General features: G+C 47.6%; 1 protein-coding gene and 1 non-coding gene across 7 annotated transcripts in view; both read right to left on the bottom strand.

Moving 5' to 3' along the window:
* Nucleotides 1-2115: 2115 nt before the first annotated feature.
* ATG16L1 (autophagy related 16 like 1) overlaps nt 2116-22302 on the bottom strand; it is a 43731-nt gene continuing 23544 nt past the window's right edge. For 4 of the 6 annotated variants that reach the window (XM_061122483.1, XM_061122486.1, XM_061122487.1 and 1 more), the window contains 8 exons: nt 17178-17248; nt 16459-16530; nt 7877-7997; nt 7523-7628; nt 5490-5639; nt 5345-5392; nt 4468-4569; nt 3687-4264 (listed from right to left, as the gene is read on the bottom strand). In XM_061122483.1, the coding sequence (XP_060978466.1) occupies nt 3928-4264; nt 4468-4569; nt 5345-5392; nt 5490-5639; nt 7523-7628; nt 7877-7997; nt 16459-16530; nt 17178-17248 (1007 nt within the window). In that variant the 3' untranslated portion in view covers nt 3687-3927. The other 2 variants (XM_061122488.1, XM_061122489.1) reach the window with 1 other exon arrangement.
* On the bottom strand, nt 9577-9838 carry LOC133041853 (small Cajal body-specific RNA 6). Its single transcript, XR_009689410.1, has one exon. It is a non-coding gene; the product is annotated as a small Cajal body-specific RNA 6 (non-coding RNA).

Here is a 22302-nt window from a genome sequence, read left to right as displayed (position 1 = left end):
GCACACTTCAGGTTTGCTGTAGAATACTCTGGAAAAATTGCTGAGAGGCAGGAAGGGGGCTCTGACACTGGTTGTTTCCTCCGCCCCTGTGGGTTCTGGATCCTCCAGACATGGGCGCTCCCATCACGCCCTCCGCTCAGGGTTGGAAGAGGGTAGCTCGGCGCCCAGCAGGATCCACGAAGGAGAGCTGGGAGCAGCTGAAGGCCCACTGTGGCCAGACCATCGAGAGGGCGGAGGAGCGTCTGGAGGGGACGCAGGGAAGTTGAGGCACAGGTGGAAACCAGAGCTCCGGGAGACAAGAATCGTCTTCTGGATGCGAGTCTGCTCTCATGGGCACGCACCACACATCCGACCTAGAATCTATGTGAATACGGATATGCTTCACTTTACTCAAGATTTCCAAAGTTTACTGGCTTGAGAACTGGGCATTTCTAGTGAGCAGGCTTTTAGTAAGACACACGACGATGCAGTGCAGACAAGCCTGGGCAGCTGGCCCCCTGAAGGGGCACCTCCCGCCGCCTCACACTGTGGGCGGGTGAGGTGGATGTCCCTGGGCACCAGGGCCCGCCTGGGGGCCAGGACTCTGGAACAGCTTCTTGCTTAGCTGGGAAGCCCTCCCCCAATCATGACAGGAGACCCTTCACCTCTGACAGAATCCGAGACCCCTTATGAAAACAGGCAGACTTGCAGGTTTCCTCACTGCCCCTGCCTCTCCCAGGGCCCCGCCCAGGCCATGAGCTTCAAGTCCATGCTCTCGTTCCCCAAAGTCATGGCTGGCTGAGGCTGTGCCACAGGTGTGAAGACACACAGGTAGCTCAACACACCTGCAAAACATGGACTTCCCCAGCACACACGCTCCTGCGGGTGGGGCAGGCCCCTCTGTTGTCCAGGGTCCACACGAAATCCCCCATGTGCCGTGATGTGAAAAGACATGTCGGGGCCTTACTAGATTTGTCAGATAAAAGGTGAATGTGTGCACAGTATATGCCTTACAAGACAGACACAGAACCTGATACATCACACGATTCTGGGAAGTGACTCAGGGAATATAAACTTTATTTTTGCCTGTGTCAGGTGGCATACAGGATCTTAGTTCCCCGACCGCAGACTGAACCCATGCCCCTTGCAGAGAAATGCTGAGTCCTAACCACCGAACTGCCAGGGAATGTAAATTTTAAGTCTTGAACTGTCAACCTGAGACATGCCAATGTTGGGATCAAAGCCCACCCCAGCTCCAACCAGCCAGGACTCGCTCAGGGAAATTTTAAAAACTCCCATGCCCACTCCTGCCCTGACAAATGGAACCAGGAGCGCCGGGGGAAGGGCCCAGAGGACCTGAGAGACAGAGAACAAACCATGAGGGGGAGGGAAGCATGTTCCACCTTGGTGGGAGCCCGGCCGGGTGAGCTGAAGAGCGCTTGCCAGAAGCAGAGAGCAGACGTGCTCCCCTGCAAAGTCAAGGGAAAGAGGACAATCAGGCTACTGGCTTGCTTGTGTTCAGCCTTTCTGAAGAATGACTTACCTCCTTGAAGTTGACTGCCATGGGCTCCCCTCCTTCCACTACCCCCAAGACTTCGGATCATGATGAAACCCCAACTCGAGCTGCTGGGCGACTGTGTGGTGATGGGCTGGAGAGAGGTCCTCGGGAGCAGGGGGGATACTCCAGGGTGACCCTAATTTGTTACGGCACAAGGCTGCTTCTAGATATCTTGAGCTGCTCTGAATAAATCACTCCTCAGTGAGGAAATTTATGCCCCTTCAGCACAGAAGAGGCCTGGAGGCTGAGAGACTCATACAGTTCACGATCTAGTCTACGGGCAGCGTCTCTAGTGCGGGGACCCGGGCTCCTGCGGCCACAACGCGGAGCACACCACACAGCTACCAAAATCCCCAAGAGAGCCTTCTCTAGATTCAGTTAAGATCTGCAAATAATGTGAAACTAGAACACTGACGTTTATAGACAGCAGTAACAATGAACCATGAGGAAAGGCAATGGGAAAGTGTTAAACCATTATTAAATGAGTTAAACGAATGAGTACCAGGAAAATAAATGAAAGAAATAGCTTTTTGCCCTTAGGATGAAGAGGAATAAAATAACCACCAAGAGGCATGGAGTTTTGAAAAGTATATAACAGATTTCTTCTTTTATTTACAATCAAGTTCTGTTGGGCAACATAATTAAATAAATAAAAGATGTGCCCTGGCCTGTGAACTTCAACTCCTGTCAACCCAAGTCCTCTGGACAGCACATGAGGGAGGCGAGGGCCGGCGAAACGGGGCGCGTGAGCCCCCCGCTCCTCGCCCTGCCCTAGCACTCGCCCCCAGCAAGTGTCTGGAGGACGAGTATGGAAGGAAAAAGATAAAGTGCAAATGAGTAACTGATAAAAATTAATGGTGTTTCAGCCGCTCAAGAAACTAAAATTTTATAAACAAGTAAGATGGTAAAGATACGTGTGTTTGTTTTTAAAAAAAAAAAAAGAAAAAGAAAAATAACTGCACAGGCCAGTTTTTCCCTGGCCTAGTCACATGTCCTGAAATCTAAAGATGGCATTCCCATGATTGCTGGAACGGGCTTCCTGCAATAAAGCACCGAGAGGGTATTGCACGTAGGCCTGGCAAAGCGGCGTGACCCGGAACCGCTGGCTCGGGGATAATACACCCGAGGCTCCTGATCCCACCCACCAGCCACCCTCACCCCCGCGTGGCGGGAAGAAGGTGGCGGGCTGACGGCTGGGAAGTTCCAGGGGATTCGGGAAATCAGTCTTCGCTGATTGACAGCACACCCGCTTTTCTGGAAAAAGTGTTTTGCGCTTCCTCTCCTACCCCCACCCCCATTTTTTTTTTTTTTTTTAAATGAAACAGATTTATTTCTTAGTCAAGAAATAGATATGTAGAACTGTTGGCAGCAGGGGTGGGGAGAGGCAGTTTTGAAGAACAGTTGCTTTCCAAGAACACTTCGGGAGAGCTAGGGAAATTCCAACAGTGATCAGATGAGACCAGAGTAAGAGCCTCTAATACAGACACAGAGCAGCAAGGAGGACCCCAGGCCCGCGTCTCCTCAGAGACCAGGGCAGCCCCCATGGGCTACCTGAGGGCAGGGGGTCCTGTTCGGGTTTCTGTTGATCCAATGATTAAAGCAGGTCCCCTGGGAAAACGACCCAAGGGGACAGGACATGCGTCAGGCCAGGCCCGACCCTGGAGGACGGGAGGAAGCACAGGGGAGAACCAACGCCCTGGCGTGGGGGCGCCTTTGGCACTGCCGCCCAGGGGAGAGCGCGGGCGCCCGCGCGCCCCCACTGAGGTATGCGAGGCGGGTGCCAGTAGTGTTGTTCTCGCCCCTCAATCAGGGCAGGACCCGAACCCCTGGCTGAGGGCTGCAGTGTCAGTGTTTGCAGTGTTAGCTCTTCCAGGCCGGCAGGGGCCTCAGCCGCGACCCTCGGGGACCCTGCTCGCAGGCAGGCCCCGGCTCGCCTCGCGCTCTTCTCGGGAGGTCAAAGCCACACCCAACACGCCCCCTGCCAGGACAGAGCCGTGGGGCCCGCCTGCTCCTCCAGCTCCAGCTCCGCTCTCTCCCGACGAGGGGCTGTCAATACTCCGACCACAGCACGGCCTTACTTCCTTTGTCCACAGTGACCACGTGGGAGCCGGCAGGGGACCAGGCCACCGCGTTGATGGACGAGCTTCAAAGGGAGAGGTGGGGACACGGGTGAGACCTCAGTGAGCTGAGCGCCAGGCTCCCTCGCCATCAGGGAGTCAGTCAGGCCTGTCCCAGCACCCGGTTTACTTGCCAGTGTGGCCCCCCACGCGCAGACAGGCGCTCACAGAGCAAAAGAACTTGGAGAAAGCCTGCTGTGATTCTAGGGGGCAGTTTAGGAAGGAAGGGAGCCAGGCCTCATCACGTTTGCCCTCAGGGAGTAGCTGAGTGAGCTAAGAGCGACACTGCAGCCAGGAGCGCCACAGGGCGCCCGGCTGGGGAGCGGGAGACGCCACCCTGAGCGGCAGCCCCGGCCGGGCCTGCCTCCTCAGCAGCAGCTGAGCCTGTGGGGACAGGACGAAGCTGAGAAAAAAGGGCGCCTGGGGCAAAGTATGTGAAAACCAGTGGTCACAAGCAGTCACTTTTCTGAGGAAAGGGACTAGAAGGGAGATGGGGCTGCAGAGGAGGAGGGCAGTGAAGGGGCAGGAGGACGCGGGGGTGCGCACACGATGAAGAGGCAGAACACAGGGCTCCAAGCCTTTCTCCAGCGGCCGCCCTAACTGGAACGTCCTGGAACATAAAGGAGCAGGAGCCGGCGGTCTGCGGTCCACTGAGAACGGCCCCAGCTTCTCTCCACTGACCTCGCCCGCGGCAGAGAGCCCCAGTGGACATGGCCCTCATGGGGTTGACCTCGGGTCCACGCCCGGGAGAGCACCAGGCCCTGGGATGGAGCCACAGGCCTGCTCAGCACCTCAGAGGGGCCGCCGTCTTACCTGTGATACTTTGAGAGGACCTTTTCCACTTTCCCGGACAGCACGTTCCAGATGTACAGCGAGCCCTCGGCCGCACCCGCTGCCACGTAACTGCCGTCAGGGCTGGAGGACACACAGAGAAACGGCGTTCGTCACCCACTCTCAAGTCAGCGTCCTCACGGACCTCTCCCCAGCAAGTCAGGTTTGGTCTTCGCTTATGAGTCAAACTCATGACCACTCCTGGGTACCCAGAAACCCCAGGACGCTATTCATAGCCGTTTTGGCTGAAAGCTGTTAGACCGTTATCTGGCCTCACCAGCTGATGAGAAACGGTGCCAGCGCAGCACCGTTCCTTCCTGGGGGCACACGTCCCCAGTCTTCTCAAGCACACAGGGAGGCCAAAGGCAACCCCAAGTGGTGAAGGGTTTCCCTCAGCTGGTGAACTGCCCGGTCACACGGTTCAGCGAAAGCAGAAAAGGAAGGACATGAGGACTGTGGAGGACCTTCTCCACAGTGCTGGCCCTGACCGTGGCAGTGTGTCTGTGAGAACGGAAAGGGAGGGAGCCCATTCCATTCCGCTGTGCTCCAGGAAACTCCCCACGCTGCCCGAAAAGCTCTCAGGGCTCTACTGTAACGAGCAGACAGAGGTGAACAAACCCGTTTATCACTGAAGCTTCCAGGAGGGCACACATTCTCAGTCATGGAAGGGACACTTTAGAAAGAGGGAGAGACAGCAACATCCAGGACTGAACTTGCAGGTACGCTCTGGGACACTTGCTCGCGTGGAGACACTGTACAGATTCAGCTCATTTCCCAGTGGGAGGAGGCCCCTGCCCTACCCTGAGATGAGCCGTGTTGGGGCAGGCGGGCTGGGGCAGGAGGCGCCCTCCCAACTAACCTGAACACAGCTCTCGTCCAGTCGGAGCCACACTTGAAGCCTGGTGCGCTGAAACAGACAAGGCACCGTTACCCTGGAGTCCATGCCACTCAGGGTGTGAGCGCAGGCAGGCCTCTGGAAACCCAGCCAGAGTGTCTTCAGTTACCTGAATGTCTGCCTGACAGCATTTATTCGTAGGTCAATAATTTTCAGCAGGTCATCTCGAGAGCAGCTGAGGAGTTCAGTTCTTTCTGGGTTTAAGTCCAGGGCAGTGATCTTTCCCAAGAGCTCCATCTCTCGGACGATACTCTCTGATCTACGAAAAAGATGGAAAATCTGAGAAAATGTAACAGAAAGGTCAGAACGTCCCCATTCCAAGCAGGGTGGCATGCCATGGAGCGGGAAGGGTAGTCAATTCAACAAGAACGCAGTAGTCTTCAAGGACAGCAGAAGTGCTCCCAACCCCACACAAACCACCTCAGCCTCGGCTTTTATTATTTTGCCATCAACAGATTCTATTAAGTAGCTGTGAGTATCAGAACTCTGAAACTGGTAAGAATTAATTTCCTTGCTCATTTCTGAAATACAGTAATTGCCAATCAGAGCTTCTGATCAGTATGAACCAAGCAGGGCTACTGTTTAATTTGTTTTACTTCAATTTTATCATTTCAGCTTATCCAAAGAGATGTAAATCTGCTTTCGCGGGTCTGGGCTGCGTTCTACGGACAAGTGCGGACTCTCCTGGGAATCCTGCCATACAAAGTTCAGCTCCCAGGCCCTCCAACCCATCCTGGCGACTCTAGACGTGGAGCCCGGACACCCTGGCCACCTCTTCTTCCTTTTTTCCTCCCAGTTCTCCTCTGGGCCGCAGTCCACGCCAGGTCTGTGAGTAGCAACCCTCCACTGGGCCCTGCTGGTGATATAGCCAAAGGAGCTGCTAACCCTCCTGTGGTCATTCCGTTGTGAACTTTCGATGAAAAGGTTTCCTACCCCAAACCACAATGAAGGCAGAGAGTTTACTTTATTGCTGCCGCTCCAGCTCCTGGGACTCAGGGCCTTCATCTGCTAAACTAGGGGCTGGACCAGGAGCCTTCTAATGTCCAGCTTAGCTCCACAATTCCGTGCTTCAGTTCAACTGTCAGCCAACCAGTACACCTGAAACTAATCACAGTCACCCACTTCTAACCAACCCAACCTCACCCCGACTAGACGCCTCCCCTTTGACTCCCCACACCTGGCCCGTCACCGAGACCCTAGCTCTCTTTCCATTTCCAGCCACTCAGCCCTCCCGACGGCTCCCTGAGGGCTGCCCTCCTGTCACTTCACACACCAGCTCTGATGAATCTACTCTCATGTCTTCAAAGTCCTCCTGTGAGGATGTCTGAATTTTTCTCCCATCCAACTTCTCAAAAATTCTGTTTTCCCAAATACTCTATTAGAAGCTGCCAATTAATGCTCTTTTCTGAATATGTTCACAGCATCCTCTCCCTAAATCTGTCATTTATTCTCCATCTTGCTTTACTTCTTTCTCCCCTTCCTCACCCTCCACATCTAACCTGTAATAAGCACCATCCAAACTCTCCCAGGAACCGACTCCAGCTCCACATCGCCCTCTGCTGCCCTGAGTTCAGCTCCTCAAGGCTTCAGTGACTTCCCTGCTCCTCAGACATCCTCTAAAACGGCCGATGTAATCTACCCGACTCTCGTGAAGGAATCTCTTGCTAAACACCTGACGGCTTATAAGATCAATGGCGTGCAGAGCCTGCGGCAATCCGATCCCACCCACCCTGTTATCTGCTCTCGCCTGACTCGCCCTGCCAGCTGCCCTCTGGGGCTCTTCTATTGGCTCATCTTGAGAGAGTCTTTAACATCCTTGGACAGCGGTGCCTAGCCCTGCTTCAGCACACCCTGCAGACTGGTATGTTGGTCTCCCCAGTTATGCTTGAATCTACTTGACAACCTAGTTGTTCCACTGTTTACCTGGCAGCTAGTACAGTGACCAGTGAGGACACAGGGCATGCTCAGAGGTGACAACTCTGACATTCTACTTCAGGGTGAAGAATATCCAACCGGGAAGATAATGTCGGCTGGAGCCCATTTCTGCCATTTCCAGGGCAGCAGCACAACCCACACACAAGACACCATCACAGTTCTAGCGCCCTCTCATCCCCCTCCCCACCAAGCTCGTGGGTGTTTTACCGGATGTCCCAGAAACGAATCTTCTTGTCAAAATGCCCACTCATCACACACTGCTCTGTGCAGACAATGTCATTGCAGCTGGATCCCGCAAATACCGTCTTTATGCCTAGAAGAACACCGAACACAAGCAGTCAGGCAGAGGCCCCTCCGTGCTGTGCACCCTTGCTTAAGGCGTCGGAACTGTTTATTTAAATGAAGCTTCAAACTTGAAAAACAGCCCCTACATGATCGCCACCCGACTTGAGACCACACTTGAAAATGTGTTATCACACTAAATGCAGGCTTTAACGCAGAAACAAACAGCTCCACTGTTAGTTATCAAATCTTTCAGACACAGAGACTGAATTTCCTCACAGACTTTGCTGCGTAGATCCCAGAGTTTGAGGGTCCGGTCGTGACTTCCAGAAACGATACGTGCGTTGTCCAGCAGGAACTTGGCAGACAGCACTTTGCCACTGTGTCCCGTGAGCGTGTGCTAGGAGATAGGACATAGCCAGGGTGAGCCTCTGGGCGCGACGCTGGGAGTCAGGGGCCAACTGCCTGGGAGCCAGCGCCTCCAAACACCCTGAGGTCCAGTCAGGGGAACTCAGAGACAAAAGGATGAGCGGCTCAGGGAAACACCCAGAAAGCCTGTCTCTGGGTACTTCCCACCGGTGAGGTATCAAGATGAAGAGAATAATCTCCCATCATAAATTTTAAAAAAAGGCTATAGAAAAATAAAAAATCCAACACCACTAGAACAAAGTTCACATGACCACATCCTCAGAATAAAGGAAGAGCAGGCAGAGGATCCAAACAGACATTTTTCCAAAAAAACACATACAGATGGCCAATAGATACATGAGAAATGTAAACTGGTGTAGCCATTAAGAAAACTGTATGAAAAAGCCCTCCAAAAATTAAAAAAAAACTGAAACCCCGTATGATCCACCAATTCTATTTCTGGGTACTTTTTCCAAAGAAAACAAAACCACTAATTTGAAAAGATATATGCACCCCTATTTTCATTGTAGCATTAATCACAACAGTTAAGATATGGAAGCAAGCTAAGTGCCCGATGGTAGACAAATGGATAAAGACATGGTAAATATATACAATGGAGTATCAAGTCATAAAAAAAGAATGAAATTTTGCCATCTGTGACAACATGGAGGAACCTAGATGGTATGCTAAGTGAAATGAGTCAGACAGAGACGAATATCACACAATTTTACTTATATGTGGGATCTAAAACCCAAATTTAACACCATACAAAACAGAAACAGACTCAGATATAGAGAACATACTGATGGTTGTGGGGGGAGTGGGGGGGTATGAGAGAAAAGATGAGCAAGATTAAGAAGTACAAACTCCCAGTTACAAAAGGATTCACAGGGATGGGATTTGCAGCCACAGAGTACAGTTAATAATACTGCAATGACTTCGCTGACAGATGATAGGTGGATGTATGGTGATGATCATTTGGCAATGTATAGGAATAATGAACCACTATTTTGTGCATCTGGGACTAACAGTGTGGTAGGTCAATATGAAAAAAAAAAAAAAAAAAAAGGACGCATAAAAACAGTATAATGAAGTACTCAGTAAAGGCTCTACCAAAGACAGCATACAGAACGAAAACAAAAATAGGATATCTGCATTTAGTCTTATTAGCCAACGAAATGGAAAAGAACAATGCATACACTAATGGCATCTATTTAATATTATTAGATTTATGCTGCCTCTTTAATCTTGTGTGTTATAGAAAAATAACGTTTGTCTTCTCCCAAGCATAAAAAAAAAAACACATGTAGAAACTTCCTGAATCTGTATCCTCTACTGAGGCTAATTACACAACTTAAAAAGGGGGGAGGGGATGAGCACCTGCTTGAAATTAGTGCTATTACAGATACCTGTCTGTACTGTTCTTGCCATTTTCTGCAAGTCGGAATTATAAAAAGTCAGTTTCCTATTTAAAGCAGACCAGGCAGGATCACTGGAGGCATAATTTATAAAAGGAAACATCAGGACTCATTAAATAAACAATTAAGACTTCCAGGCGTTTTTCAATCAGAGGTCTCAGCTTGAAACGTCAGACCACAGCCAGAGTCCAGCATTCCCAACAATCACCGCTTTTTGTGACCAGCTGTTGGATGCCAGCCATGGCGTCTCCCCGGGTGGCCAAGGAACGTAGCACTGGGTTGTAACAGAGGGTCGCTGCCCTCTGCCCATCACTGCACTACTGGAGCCCAAGTGGAGAGCCGGCTGGGGGTGGCAGGGGTGCCAGGAAAGGATTTGGGGAGTCAGCCAAGTCTTTCCTATTTCTCATCATGGATCAACATATTTATGTGTGGAAATCTCAGAGGCTCAGAGGGCATTCAGGTATTCACCAGTGTTTTTTATAATTTTTTTTTAAAGGGGCTTTTTTTTGGGTTGTTGTTGTTTCGAGGCTTGTGGGATGATGGATTTTAGTTCCCCAACCAGGAACTGAACCTGGGCCCTTGGCAATGAAAAGTGTGGCATAGTAACCACTGGTTCGCCAGGGAATACCATCCTCACCACCCCAAAAAGCAGCTTCTAAAAGACCCTAATATATTTACTATAACTGCTACCTTCCTGGGTTTCACTCCAAATCCCTGAGCTGAGATCTCAAAGTTGAATTATCATTTTAGAAACCAATCTTCCCTCTCTGCCCAGTAGAACAACTCCACATTATCACAGGAACAGAAAGCTCAGGGCCGCATGTACTTCCCCTCTTAGAAAGGGAAGTCTGCCCAGACTCCAAGCCTCCTTCCTCTCACGTTTAAACCTCTCTGAAGCTGGAACAGCATCCTACAATCATGGCCAGCCAGGTGGCAGCCGTGCCGAGGCTGTGTGACAACCCCCTACTGATCCTTCTGAAAAGATCAAGAAAGCTCTAGCAACAAAGCTTATGTTAAATACAGTGTATTTAACCTGTTCTACTGAAAAATGCTCAGTAGAAGTCATCTGATCTGCACAAACCCTGGGGAGAGACCAAAAGCTCGTGCAGGTACTTCTCATGCTATGTAAGCTATTAGTAGAAAACTATTTCACCAAAAAACTAAAATCGCCTATCACACACACCAGGAGGGAAAAACACTGCTCGTTAAGTGGACAATGCCAATGCACTCATTGTGCTGACCCTAACTGCATGTTAATATGGAAATATCCCTGCATATTTATCCACTACATTTTTGTTTCTTTCTGTACACATTTTTCCCCTAGTTGGAGTATAACTGTTTTACAATGTTGTGTTAGTTTTGTAACCCACTGTATTCAAAACTGCATAGCCTGGGCATCCACTTTTAATTTCACGGCACAAGCAATTTTCCATGTGACAGCTGAAAATATACAGTTTGGGGGTCTCGCTGTTTGGCCAGAATACCCTGGGTCTCTAAGTCTGTAAAAGACTAATCTCTTCCTCATGCTGCTTAGAAGGGCGACCCATGCACATGGCACACAGTTGACCCTCTAGAGTTTCTGTAATGTAATTAATATAGGCAAACAGTCTATAATAGGTAAACAGGCTTCAAGTAATGAGATTATAATCTAATTGAAACTTCCTTGGCCAGCAGATACCTAGATTCCTTTAAAAGTTTCACAATCAGAAATGATACTGCAATGAATATCTATGAGTATAAGGCTTTCTTGTGACTTATTTCCTAGCTCTTCACATGTGTTACTTCTAAAAACTCTGGATTTCTGCTTATCTTCTTCTTGTTCAGTTGGACAAAACCTGAATGAAGCTAGCTAGTTCCATCTCCATGCTCTCAATGGTATTGAATTTAGCTCCTGCAAGGAGATCCAACCAGTCCATCCTAAAGGAAATCAGTCCTGAATATTCATTGGAAGGACTGGTGTTGAAGTTGAAACTCCTGATGCGAACAGCTGACTCATTTGAAAAGACCTTGATGCTGGGAAAGACTGAAGGCAGGAGGAGAAGGAGACGACAGAGGATGAGATGGTTGGATGGCATCACTGACTCAATGGACATGAGTCTGAGTAAACTCCGGTAGTGGTGATGGACAGGGAAGCCTGGCCTGCTGAAGTCCATGGGGTCACAAAGAGTCGGACACAAGTGAGCAACTGAACTGAACTGATTCACTTAAAAATTGATTTTTAAGTTATTTTAAGTGGATCAGATTTATTTCAAGTTCTTTTACCCATTCAGTATTTTTGATACTTATTAATATCTAACATTTAACTTTTGGAACTTCCCTGGTAGCACAGTGGATAAGAATCCACCTGCCAATGCAGGGGATGTGGATTTGATTATTGGTCTGGGAAGATTCCACATGCTGCAGAACAACTAAGTCTGTGCGCCCCAACTACTGAGCCGCACACCCTACAGCCTGTGAGTGGCAACTACTGAGCCCACACACCCTAGAGCCTATGTTCTGCAACAAGAGAAGCCATCACAAAGAGAAGCCCACACACCACAAGGAAGAGGAGCCTTTGCTCCTTGCAACTGGAGAAAGCTGGAGCAAAGCAATGAAGACCCAAACAGCCCCCCTGGAAAAAGGTAACATTTAACTTCTAACACTACTTCAAGGTTTTATCTTCCTCTTTCAGAGCCAACATGAAGTCAGAGCAGCCTGAGTCTCCCAGCGGAACGCTCTCTGCCCTTTGCTCTGCACGGGCCTGCCCCGTGCTGCAGGGCCGCCCACCATGCAGGCAGTAACCATCAACGCAACCAAGACAGGTGACCTCAGAGAAACGCAGGCCTTGATGAGGAGGTTTCTGTAATAAAAACCATCATCTGAGAGCCAGGCCACACTGAAGCCCCTTGTCCACATCAGCGTTAGAGAGGTCGGCAGGGCAGGTTCTTCAACCCAGTTCCTCAGTTTTACACTCATCTTTTGAGGTTTTTTTCCTGGCTTTCCTGGTGGCTCAGATGGTAAAGTGTTTGCCTGTAATGCGGGAGACCCGGGTTTGATCCCTGGGTCGGGAAGATCCCCTGGAGTAGGAAATGGCAACCCACTCCAGTGTTCTTGCCTGGAGAACTCCCGTGGACAGAGAAGCCTGGTGGGCCACAGTCCATGGGGTTGCAAAGAGTCGCACACGACTGAGTGACCCCACTGTAAGATTGTTTAGGCAGAGTTGAAAACACCCCACCTTGAAAGGTGTCTTCTGGAACGGACCCCTTTCAGCACCAGGCTGTTTCTAGGACACCTTTCCCAAAAGAATTTTAAAGCAAGCACTCGACCAGCCGCTCTGGCCTTCTGGTCTCACCCGACACCACCCCCTCAGCATACGAGCTGAGGAGACACTGACCAGGGCTTGCAGCTCGTGTTTCAGAACACGGATGCCCATTCAAGCCTGCTAACATCCTCTGCAAAATATAGCAGCCAGAGCCTCCTGGACAGGGAGCCTACTCACTTCCTGGGCCCTGGTAAGGGTTTCATGTGGTTTCTGTGGGTATGCGAACTTGCTAAAAAGGCCTTCTGACCTCCTTCACACATTTACCAAGTGAGAGGGCGCGGCTGTGAGCCCTGGTCCAGCACAGGAGGCTACAAGCCCTGGCACCAGCCCCCAGCTCGTCAGCACCCAGCTTGGGGCTCCAGCAGCTCCTCCAGCGAGACTCGCCCACCTCTGCAAACCAGCTCACTCTACCTCCAGGTCTCCTCCTAATTTCAGACCCAAAAGCTGACACCTACCTGTTCAGAACTCTTCTACCAGGTACAAATACCATCCCACACCCAACTCCTTGTTTCACTCATCTAAGGGCCTAAAACGTAAGGAAGGCTGTATGTCCCTTTGCACTCTTTTGAGAGTTTTGCTATATCTCAGGTGAAAATGATTCAGGCCAACAGAACACAGGAAACAGCACAGGCCTCAGTCCCAAGTCTCATCTTTTCATCTGTTCACTGCTGACCCCAGGCAATTCTGCGGGCTTAGCGAAGCCTCGGTTTTCCCATCTACCCATCTCCCCTGGATTCCTGAGAATTAAAAGCAGTAACGTATTAACATAATACAGCTAGTGGATGCAATGAAGTTCTAGCAGAATTATTTAAATCCCTAAAGGATGATGCCATCAAGATTTTGCACTCATTATGTCAACAAATCTTGAAGACCCAGCAGTGGCCACAGGCCTGGAGAAGGTCAATCCTCAACCCAATTCCCAAGAAGGGTAGTACCCAAGAATGTGCTAACCATTGGACAACTGCACTCACCTCCCATGCTAGTAAGGTCATACTTAAAATCTTGCATGCTAGGCTTCAGCCAGACGTCCAAGCTAGGTTCAGAAAAGGAACAGGAACTACAGATCACACCGTCAACATTTGCTAAATTATACAGAAAGCAAGGAAATTTCAGAAAAACATCTATCTGTTTCATTGACTACACTAAAGCCTTTGACTATGTAGATCATGACAAACTACAGACAGCTCTTAAGAGGGATGGGAATACCAGACCATCTTACCTGTCTCCTGAGAAACCCGTATGTGGGTCAAGAAGCAACTGTTAGAACCCTGTATGAACAACTGATTGGTTCAAGATCGAGAAAGGAGTAGGACAGGGCTGTCTGCTGTCAGCCTGTTTGTTTAACCTATACGCTGAGCACATCATGAGAAATGCTGGGCTGGATGAGTTACAAGCCGGAATCAAGGCACGTGGGAAAAACATCAAACTCAGATATGCAGATGACAGCACTCTAATGGCAGAAAGCAAAGGAACTAAAGAGCCTCTTGATCAGGGTGAAGGAGGAAAGTGAAATATTAAAAAAACTAAGATCATCGCATCCAGTCCCATTACTGCATGACAAACAGAAGGGGAAAAGGTAGTGACAGATTTCCTCTTCTTAGGCTCCAAAATCACTGAGGACTGTGACTGCAGCCATGAAATCAGAAGACTGCCTCTTGGCAGGAAAGCGATGACAAACCTAGACAGTGCGCTGAAAAGCAGAGATACTACCCTGTCGATAAAGGTCTGTATGGTCAAGGCTATGGTCTTCCCAGTGGTCACGTACGGTTGTGACAGCTGGACCCTAAAGAAGGCAGAACACCAAAGAATTGATGCCTCCAAACTGTGGTGCTGGAGGAGACTCCTGAGAGTCCCTTGGACAGCAAGGAGATCAAACCAGTCAATCTTAAGGGAGATCAACCCTGATTCACTGGAAGGACTGATGCTGAAGCTGAAGCTCCAGTATTCTGGTCATCTGATGCGAACAGATGACTCATTGGAAAAGGCTCTGATGCTGGGAAAGACTGAGGGCAGAAGGAGAAGAGGGCATCAGAGGATGAGACGGCTGGACAGCATCACCGACCAAATGAACATGAACTTGGGAAAACTCTGGGAGATGGTGAGGGACAGGGAGGCCTGGAGTGCTACAGTCCATGGGGCTGCAAAGAGTTGGACACGACTGGGCGACTGAACAACAACAACAACATACGTAACACACTCGACTACTGGGTCTGTTTTAAGGTCTGCAAGAGTAATCCAACCCCACCACAAATTTCCACCGAGTAACTGATGGTTACCTAGAGAAGGCATGCCCAGGATGGACTGTGATGCTACCAGAACAGGCCAGACCACCTTTCCCGGCTGAGGATGCGGGACCATCGGGCCTCAACTGAAAACTCACCCGAGCATGTGCACAGATGTGAACCGGGACTTGAGAGGCGTCCAGCCCTGCCCACAAGCATCCAGCAGTCCACCTCCCTGTTCCTCCAAGAACACGAAACAGGCCCTTCAGCTGTCATTAGATAGCCGTCTCTGTCATCCTCACGTCTCATGCTTTGCACGTCTTTGGACGTGCAAAGTGGATCGTCTTTCAGCTAAGAATCAGGAACTACAACCCTTTATGTGCGAGCTAGCGCCTGTGCTGTGCCGTGTTTTAGTTGCTCGGTCATGTCTGATCCGTGCGACCCCATGGACTGCAGCCCGCCAGGCTCCTCTGTCCATGCGGATTCTCCAGGCAAGAATACTGGAGTGGATTGCCATGCCCTCCTCCAGGGGATCTTTCCAGCTAGCACCTAACACTGGCTATTTTCCATACAGTTCCGTGAAGGAAATGGAAAGCCCGGTGGTGAGTGAGCGGTGGGTTTCTAGCCATTCTTCTGGCTCCGTCCCTGCACCACAGCCTCAGGCCATTGGAAACGACCTCCTAGACCACTGTATTGCAGCCCCCCAACTCCCTGTAGATTATCTCTAGGAAGTTCATCTTCACATCATACATTCTGCTTGTCATGTGAGTTGACGCACAGGTTTGTATCAGGGGGTAAAATGCCTATCAGTGTCAAGTAAATCCTCCACCTCATCTTTCAGTAGCCTTCATTTAATAAGCTCATGCGAAGGCTGCTTCAAGCTTAAGGAGAAAAACGTGTCTTTAAATTAATCTATATCTTCTAACTAGAACAAAAGTGATATAACCATCAAATTTCTGTCTTTGTATAGAATCCAAGAGACTTCTTGGCGAGTGTGGGTTTAGACTGCAGATTTCTTCAACATCTGAACCCACGGTTCTTACTCTCCCGTACACCTGTCTCCTGGCTTTGTGTGAGGTGTTTTATCTCTATCATAAGTGCACCCACAAGAACTTCTCCATAGCCTACTTTCCAGCTCTACTTTGCGAGATGATTAAGTCTTGGGGTCCTTAAGAAACACAGCTTACACGCTGGTGCTAAAATAGCTGAAGTTAAGCTAAGACTGACCTACCTAAAAACCTTAGCTCTTATGAACAGAAGTATCCGAAGTCTTTCATGGAAATGTGATGGTTTCCTACGGCGAATATTTCAGAGCTGGATATTGGACAAAGAACGTGAAGTGGAAACATCAATTTTCCTAAGGAGGAAAGGGCAGGGGGAATCAAGTCTGATCTGCAGGACAACACACAATTCTCCTAACACATCACCCTGCCATTTCCTACATGTTGTGACTGATACCCAACCACAGGAGTCTGGAGGTTGTACTGACTTTCCTTCTTAACTGGGTCTTACCCGTAACCGGTAGTCATCCACGGTCCAAATGCGGCTTGCAAAATCATTTGAGGCTGCTAAGAGGTAAGATCCCTACAGGAAAGCAGGGGAGAAGGAAAAACAGAGAACTTCAGTTCACATGATACAAATTTCCTCATATCAAACCCAAGAAGGTTTAGATGACAAAAACCATATACCTGATCTGAATACCGTTAAAACCAGAATTCTGTTAACTTATCAATCCCTGTTACCTTCAGACCTCTCTCCTGAGCCTGCTCAACCTTGCCTGAAGGCTGTAGATATTACACCTCCAACTCAAAATGGAACTCATCCCCCTGTGCTCACTTCCACCCCACTTTGGTAAGTGCAAGTACTAATTCTCTACACCCGCCCAAGTCCACGAGCCCAGAGGCGCCAACTCCCCAGCCTCACCTCCCAGCTGTCCCCCAGCTGTAGACCGTCTCCCTTCCACCTGCACTGACACAGCCCAAACCAGAGCCTTTATCAAGTCTGGCAAAATGCTGACTAACTGGGTTCCCACAGACCCATCTTCCCTACCTATCTTCAACCTACTCACGATCAGCACTGACTTCTTACCCTATTGGCATCCTTTTCTAACATTAAGATAGAAAACAGCAGAGAAACCAGGTAGGTTATTTTTAAATTTCAAGAACCAGAGGTCGAAAATGGTTTCTAAATACCTCTCAACTCACCCATTTCCAAGGATATTAGGTACTTACAGCACTATCAAATTCAATGCTTGTAATTCCTGCATTACTGCCGGACAGGGAGCCCTTGAGCTCACATTTGTCTGCATAAAAACAAAGATGCCAACATACCAATTAAAATGAGGCACTTGAAACACAATGGAAGCTAATTACATGGTCAAAAACAACTTCCCCGCATCTTTACAGAATCAAGTAGTAGGACAAACAGCATAATGAGACCAAAATTTTCAGCTGACCAGTTCGCAAAGCGATGAATGCACTAGAGGGTGCAGAGCCCAGCATTTTCCAGTTGGCTCCTACATTGCTCTTTTTAAGAAATTTAGTGTCATCAACTCCCTTTACAAAAGTGCAGGACTTTAAAAACATGTCAGTTGACCTACAGTTTATTTAGTTATTTAACTTACACAAACACATCTTCGTCAACTTAACTATCACTTTCATAGAAACTGACCGTTAAAATTTCAGAACCCAAGTACGAAAAGAAAGTTCTACTTATAGTTATGTAAACTGGCTAGTCATTAGATTTCCAGTAAAGCTATTCTGGAGTTTCTGGGATTTATTTGTTCACTCTACCTATGTGAACCTAAGGTTCTGGTGAACCAGTCGCCTGCCAGCGCTCCCCTGAAGCCCACCTCACCCCCAGGCTCTCACCAATAGGCCCGGCCACTCACCCCTGGACTCTGCTTGCAGACTCTGGTCACCCTGAGGGCAACTTTACAGATAAAAGGATAAATCTCAATGATGCTGTGATTAAATTCCTTCTTTAAAGGGTATCTTAAGGATAACCTAGATAGACAAGCTAGGGAAATAGTTAGGGAACCATTCAAATCAAATTCATAAGACAGGAGCACAGAACAGTATACATTTCAATGGACAGCCTTTTCTTTCAGGACTTCTGAATGCTAATAAAAATGACATAAATATGGATTTGGAGCTGTCAAATACATTTATGGCCAGGACTATTAAGCTGGTGAGCAAATCCCTGAATTAATTTGCAAAATACAGCACCTTTAATGCCTTTTCCTGGATCCTAGCTTTCAAATGATTTTCAAGAGTCTAAAAAAGGTCGACACCTACTAATTAAGGACTTTATTTAGATTAGATCTTTATACAGACAAAAATACTATAGCAAATTCTAAAAAATATCTCTGTGCTAAGTCACTTCAGTTGTGTCCGACTCTGTGCGACCCCATCCCTGGGATTCTCCAGGCAAGAACACTGGAGTGGGTTGCCATTTCCTTCTCTCTGTGGCTCATGCCTAAAACATTGCTCTGTCTGGCAGGTGACAAAGTGCCAAAACCTCAGCAATGATCACTGAGCGCCAGTCTGCACAAGAGATGGAGCCCAAAAGACCAAAGATCCTCCTGTTTCATGAAAGGCCTTTTGGACTTGGTCTCTTCCAAGATTCAGTAAATATTAGCCAAGGGGGGGGGAAATTATACACCAAGTAAGCCATCTGTGGAGGAAAAGTCCTATAATTAGTTAGAACATGACTGATATTTGTTCCTGAAAACTTAATGCTGCCAGATATTCTATGTTATTTCTGTAGATTTAGTAGAAATTTTTCATTTTACTAACACAGTTTATGCTCTGGCACAAATTATGTCAGTATTAATTCTGATTAGTGTTCACTTCCTCTTTGACAGCAAAAAGCTAATACTTCTACTAGTGGCTGGATCTCTAACTTTCTTACAGGTATTTTTACTGACCAAGGAGTAAAACAAAAGTATTTCTAGAGCTATTTGTATTTATTTGCAAGGTATAATCAAAATAGACTATCTGTGCAGATATTTTTTTAAGTCACCAAATCTCTGTTCTTATCATTTTATGATTAAGTTTCAGCAATTCACCCAAGCTCAGGCCCTAGCTCACCACTCTGTCCACATAAATCACCCACATAGATCAAGAAGCGTCTGTGAGTTTTCGTCTCTCAAACAGGGGTGATACCCACCTGTCTAAGAGCACAGGGCTACGGTGAGGCTCAGAGGAAATAAAACAGACAAAGGCATGACAGCGCTACCTCTTGTTGGACAGTGAGCACACATGTGCTCCAACTAAGGAAAGCTGACAAAGGGGTTCCTACAGAATCCTTCAGCCTGTCCTTTGACCTTGTCTTGTTAAAAGTACATGTATATTTAACCAAGTATCAAAATGTGGAAAGTGGGCCATGCCTAAGCTCAGACATCTGGGAGAGGGTTTCACTAACTCCCCTTTCTTGTTTCAATGCCATCCCATTTTGAGTACTCCGAGGTCACTCCTAAAACAAAACGTAATCAAAGAGACTCTTGATCTTGGAAGAACAAGCCCCCCAGGTAGGAAGGTCTCCAATTTGCTACTGCGGAAGAGTAGAGGGCAATTACCAATAGCTCCAGAAAGAATGAAATGGCTGGGCCAAACTGGAAATGATGCTCAGTTTTGGATGGGTCTGGTGGTGAAAGTAAAGTCTGATGTTCTAAAGAACATTATTGTATAGGAACATGGAATGTCAGGTCAATGAGTCAAGGTGAACTGGACGTGGTCAAGCAGGAGATAGCAAGAGTAAACATCAACATTCTTATGAATCAGTGAACTAAAAAGGACGGGAATAGGTGAATTTAATTCAGATGACCATTTCTACTACTGTAGGCAAGAATCTCTTAGAAGAAATGCAATAGCCTGACATTCAACAAGAGTCCGAAATGCAGTACTTGAGTGCAATCTCAAAATTGACAGAATGAACTCAGCTCATTTCCAAGACAAACCATTCAGTATCACAGTAATCCAAGTCTATCTCCCACCGTAATGCCAAAGAACCTGAAGTTGAACAGTTCTACAAAGACCTCCAAGATCTTCTACAACTAACACCAAAAAGAGATGTTCTTTTCATCATAGGGGACTAGAATGCAAAAGAAGGAAGTCAAGAGGATACCTGGAGTAACAGGCAAGATGGCCTTGGAGTGAAAAATGAAGCAGGTCAAAGGCTAATAGAGTTTTGCCAAGAGAACACACTGGTCATAGCAAACACCCTCTTCCAACAACACAAGAGAAGACTCTACACATGGACATCACCAGATGGTCAACACTGAAATCAGACTGATTATATTCTTTGCAGCCAAAGATAGAGAATCTCTATAAAGTCAACAAAGCAAGACCTGGAACTGACTGTCGCTCAGATCATGAACTCCTCATTGCAAAACTCAGGCTTAAGTTGAAGAAAGTAGGGAAAACCACTAGGTCGTTCGGATATGACCTAAATCAAATTCCTCATGGATTTACAGTGGAGGTGATGAGTAGATTCAAGGCATTAGGTCTGGTAGACAGAGTGCCTGAAGAACTATGGACGGAGGTTTCTAACACTCTACAGGAGGCAGTGACCAAAATCATCTCAAAGAAAAAGAAACGCAAGAAGGCACAGTGGTTGTCTGAGGAGGCCTTACAAATAGCTGAGAAAAGAGAAGCAAAAGGCAAAGGAGAAAAGGAAAGATATACCCAAATGAATGCAAAGTTCCAGAGAATAGCAAGGAGACATAAGGCCTTCTTAAGTGAACACTGCAAAGAAATAAAGGAAAACCACAGAATGAGAAAGACTAGAGATCTCTTCAAGAAAACTGGAGACATCAAGAGAACATTTCGTGTGAGGATGGGCACGATAAAGGACAGAAACAGTAAGGACCTAACAGAAGCAGAAGAGATTAAGGAGAGGTGCCAAGAATACAAAAATGGTCTTAATGACCAAACCATGATGGTGTGGTCATCATCTAGAGCCAGACATCCTGGAGTGTGAAGTCAAGTGGACCTTAGCAAGCATCACTACAAACAAAGCTAGTGGAGGTGATGGAATTCCAGCTGAGCTATTTCAAATCCTAAAAGATGATGCTACTAAAATGCTGCACTTACTATGTCAGGAAATGTGGAAAACTCAGCAGTGGCCACAGGATTGGAAAAGGCCAGTTTTCATTCCAATCCCAAAGAGGGACAATGCCAAAGACTGTTCAAACTACCAGACACGTTAGCAAGGTAATGCTCAAAATTCTTCAAACTAGGTTTTAGCAGTATGTGAACCAAGAATTTCCAGATGTGCAAGCTAGATTTAGAAAAGGCAGAGGAACCAGAGATCAAATTGACAACATTCATTGGATCCTAGAGAAAGCAAAGGAATTCCAGAAAAACATCTACTTCTGCTTCATTGACTATGTGAAAGTCTTTGTGAGGATCACAAAAAATTGTGGAAAATTCTAAAGAGATGGGAATACCAGACCACTAAAGACCTCTAAAGAGACAGGAATACTTACCTGCTTCCCGAGAAATCTTTATGCAGGGTAAGAAGCAATAGTTAGAACCAGACATTGAACAACTAACTGGTTCAAAACTGGGAAAGGAGTAATACAAGGCTGTATATTGTCACTTTTCTTATTTAACTTCTATGCAGAGTAAGTACATCATGCAAAATGCCAGGCCGGATGAATCATAAGCTGAAATCAAGATTGCCGAGAGAAATATAAACCACCACAGATATGCAGATGACACCACTCTAATGGCAGAAGGTGAAGAGGAACAAGAGCCTCTTGATGAGGTGAAAAAGAATAGTGAAAAACCTGGCTTAAAAATCAACATTCAGAAAACTAAGATCATGGCATCTAGTTCCATCATTTCATGGCAAACAGAAGCGGGGAAAAGTGGAAACAGTGACAGATTTTATTTTTTTGGGTTCCAAAATCACTGTGGATGGAGACTGCAGTGAAGAAATTAAAAGACACTTGCTCCTTGGAAGGAAAACTATGACAAACTTAGACAGTACATTAAAAAGCAGAGACATCACTTTGCTGACAAAGGTCTGTCTGCTCTTAACTATGGTTTTTCCAGTAGTCATGTAGGATGTGAGAGCTGGACCAGAAAGAAGGCTGAGCACTGAAGAATTGATGCTTTTGAATTGTGGTGTTGGAAAAGACTCCTCAGAGTCCCTTGGACTGCAAGGAGACCAAACCAGTCCATCCTAAAGGAAATTAACCCTGAATACTCACTGGGAGGACTGATGCTGAAGCTTCAATACTTTGGCCACTTGATGCAAAGAGCCTGCTCATTTGGAAAAGTCCCTGATGAAGGCTGGAGAAGGAAATGGCAACCCACTCCAGTTTTCTCTACTGGAGAATCCATGGAC

Source organism: Dama dama, chromosome 20 (assembly GCF_033118175.1).
Source record: "Dama dama isolate Ldn47 chromosome 20, ASM3311817v1, whole genome shotgun sequence".
Classification (NCBI taxonomy): Eukaryota; Metazoa; Chordata; class Mammalia; order Artiodactyla; family Cervidae; genus Dama; species Dama dama.
This window is presented reverse-complemented; position numbering and strand designations above follow the sequence as displayed.